Consider the following 3366-nt stretch of genomic DNA (forward strand, 5'->3'; position numbering starts at 1 on the left):
CCACCATTTCCATCAACCCCATCACCCATATTGTCTCCATCATCTTGACCACCTCCATCATTTCTATCAACCCCATCACCCATATTGTCTCCATCACCTCGATCAAATCTACCATCTCTATCACATATACCCTCTCCATCACCCCAACCAACTCTACCATCCACCATTTCTGTCACCGCCACCATCTCTGTTACTTTAGTTACCACCTCTGCCCGTGTCTACCACATGGTCTACTACTATTGCCTGTATCACTACCAACTCCATCACTTGACCAAATATCTCTATCACCATCCGGAAAAAGACACACAAAAACATCTCTACCCTATATGCTATCTCCATCATTACAACCTTTTCTATCACCTCGACCATTTTACTACCTCAACTCTGCAACTCCCACCACTTTATCACCTGCTCCTCACTGCCTCTGCCATCACCAGTTCCTTCACTTCTTGCCTGCTGACCTCTTCCTCATTGACTCTGCCACATACACTGAAGACAAGTCATCGATCTTCACCGAGACGTCTACAAGTGCTCCTTCTCTATCTGTAGCAGCATCACCACTGTCACTGTCTACTTCACTGCCACATTCTCCGCAGCGATTTCATTCACTTTTAACACCATCTCCACCACCTCGACCACCACCATCATCACCTCCACCACCACCATCATCACCTCCATCACCACCTCCATCACCACCATCATCACCTCCACCACCATCATCACCTCCACCACCATCATCACCTCCAACACCACCATCATCCCTCATCACCTCCATCACCACCATCATCACCTCTGTCACCAGCTAACCACCATGCATTGATCCAAGTCTACTAAGAACTTGACTTAGGACTGTTTGGTGGTGTGCACACCTTTAATCCCAGCACTCAGGAAGCAGAGTCAGGCAGATCTCAGTGAGTTTGAGGCCAGCCTCAAACAAAGAGAGTTCCAGGACAGCAAGGCTACACAGAGAACCTTTGACTTGAAAAACAAAAACAAAAGCAAAAACAAACAAAAGAACTTGTCTTAATAACAAAATCCAGTCAGATATTTTCTTTGCTTAAAAATAAATTATCTATTTAGTGTTAGCATGTGGGAACAGGGGCATACAAATGAGCTATGGTGTACTTGTGGTGGCCAGAAGATAACTTTTGGAATCTGCTCTATCCTTCCACCTTTACATGGGCTCCAGGAATTGAACTCGTGATACGAGGCTGACACAGCAAGCTCCTTATCCACTGAGCCATCTGGCTGACCCCAGCTATAAATTTTCTATTCCAGAGTCATAAGTGTTTCTCTCCAAAAGGCTGGAGGCTTAGGAGTCTGGTGCGGTGGTTCTGGGATGGAAAGGTCATTTGAGAGATTCAAATTTAGTTCTTAATTTTATAACCAGGAACACTGAGGCCTATTCTATGCCAAGCCCACACACTTACTGGTTGGTCCTCTCCAACATGCCATGCCTCTTTATGAAGGAAGTTATTTCCTTCACCTCTGGTGTGGTTGACCCCTCTCACTGGGGGCCTCTTCTGAGCTCCAGTCTCAAGAAGCAGGAGTGCGTATGTCAGGGTAAACAGTCAAACAGGGTTCCCTAAGGGCAAAGGCATCTACTATCTCCGTGGCCATCAACGGACCATACTGAGAAGATACTGAGCCCCTGTAGAGTGTGAGTCAAGCCTCCTTAGCGACCAGATATCCCTTTCTAGACACCTCGAAGAGGTGATGGCGAACTAGACAGCCATACTCTGCACCCGTGGTTTTGACTTAAGCTTCCTCAGAAAGTCCTGGCAGTTGCTCTGATTCTGTGAGTCTGCCGAGGGGCCCAGAAATGCGCATTTCACAGGCTCCCCATGGGCTCTGGCTGTGGAGAGCCTAAGCAGACCTTCCATGCCATGGTGTTTGCTGGTTTAATTTGTCTTAAGTCCCCAACGACCGCCCCATCTGAGCTCCATGAGGACAAGAACTTGTGGCTATCATGTTCCGCAATAGCCTAGCCTAAACTGAATTAACATCTAAATCTGAAAATAAAGGTATATATGGCCTCTGTCCCCAAGCCTTGTACAGCTCCTTGGGTCTCTCCTTGATCATAGCCCCGGCTCCTTTAAGTGTGCGTGGAGACGCCGGGACCCTCGGTCTCTGACAGCACTGAAGAAAAAAAAAAAAGGAAAAAAAAAAAAAAGCCTTCCTCTCGGGAGCGGGAGGAAACATCTAGGAGGGGGAGGAGGCGCGGCCAGAGCCTGGAGCCCCGAGCTCGAGCGGACGCCCCGCCCCGCCCAAGCCCCGCGCCCAGCGCCCCTCGCCTTGCAGCGGAGTGCTGTGCCCGGGGCGGGCCGGGCCGGGGCGGGCTCGGGTGCGGTGGACCGGGCGGCAGTGGGACTTCGACAGACGGACCCGCGCGGCACGCAGCGACCAGCCTCGGGCTCCACGGTGGAAGATGCACAGAGCAGGTAAGAACCCGCACCACCTTCCGCACGGGCGGCAGGCTCCGCAAGTGGAGCCTGCGGAACCGGGGATCCCTTCTCTAGGAGCCGAAGAGTTGGGATGTCCTGTCCCAGGCACCCCGCCGTTTCCCTCGAGGAAGATCCCCTCGGAAACAGAGGACACCCCTCCCTCCAAAAAGACCTAGTCGTAACCCCCCAGTCCTTCCTCTCTGTCCTCTGGGTCCCAGCAGGTCCTCGCTCGCCCTTTGGTGGCCGCGCCTGGCCCCGGGGCGCATCCGCTACGTTTCCCCGACGCCAGAATCTGTTCTGGTACTCTAGGGCTCGACACACCCAACTCGGCCATCAGACGCCGGGAGCTCTGTGGTTGAGCTAGGAAGTCTGAACTGTTTGCCTAGGCTCACCCCTCTTAAAACTCCCTGCCGGAGCTCCACTGCCAGACCGAGACGGGGATAGAGGGGTTAGCCCCTCCAGGCTCATCGGCGGCCCTCGCACCCTACTCCTCTCGCGTCCCATTCTGTGACTCAGCGAAACCCAAAAGTGTTCTCAAAGAAATTTAGCGATCTCTGCCGAGGAGTACCATTTAGCAGATTGGGAAAGTGAGCCTCAGCCAGATGGGCGGTGCCTGGAAGCTGGATTCCCAGCTGCGCCCGTGCCTGGGGAAGCTAGAAAGTTCCCAAAGCTGGAGTCTGCTAGCGTCTAATCCTAGCTAATGAGACCCACCTGCTCCGGGCTGTCTGCCCTGCTTCTTTTACTGCTACCATTGCACACAAGGGAAGCCCCTTCCCCACCCAGCACCCTGCCCAATGCCACACTCCCAACACACATTTCCAAAGAAACAGGAAGCCACCATTTTGGCTGTCTTGGAATCATATCCTGCTATTGCTGCTGCTGCTGCTTGTGGTGGTGGTGGTGGTGGTGGTGGTGGTGGTGG

General features: G+C 52.7%; 1 protein-coding gene across 1 annotated transcript in view; it reads left to right on the forward strand.

The window, feature by feature from the left end:
- Positions 1-2321: 2321 nt before the first annotated feature.
- The window catches only part of Fgd5 (FYVE, RhoGEF and PH domain containing 5), a 102211-nt gene continuing 101166 nt past the window's right edge, over positions 2322-3366 (forward strand). Inside the window, exon 1 of the mRNA XM_013352888.2 lies at positions 2322-2441. Within this exon, the coding sequence (XP_013208342.1) occupies positions 2429-2441 (13 nt within the window). The 5' untranslated portion in view covers positions 2322-2428. The remainder of the gene's footprint in view (positions 2442-3366) is intronic.

Source organism: Microtus ochrogaster, unplaced genomic scaffold, assembly GCF_000317375.1.
Source record: "Microtus ochrogaster isolate Prairie Vole_2 unplaced genomic scaffold, MicOch1.0 UNK1, whole genome shotgun sequence".
NCBI classification, from domain to species: Eukaryota; Metazoa; Chordata; class Mammalia; order Rodentia; family Cricetidae; genus Microtus; species Microtus ochrogaster.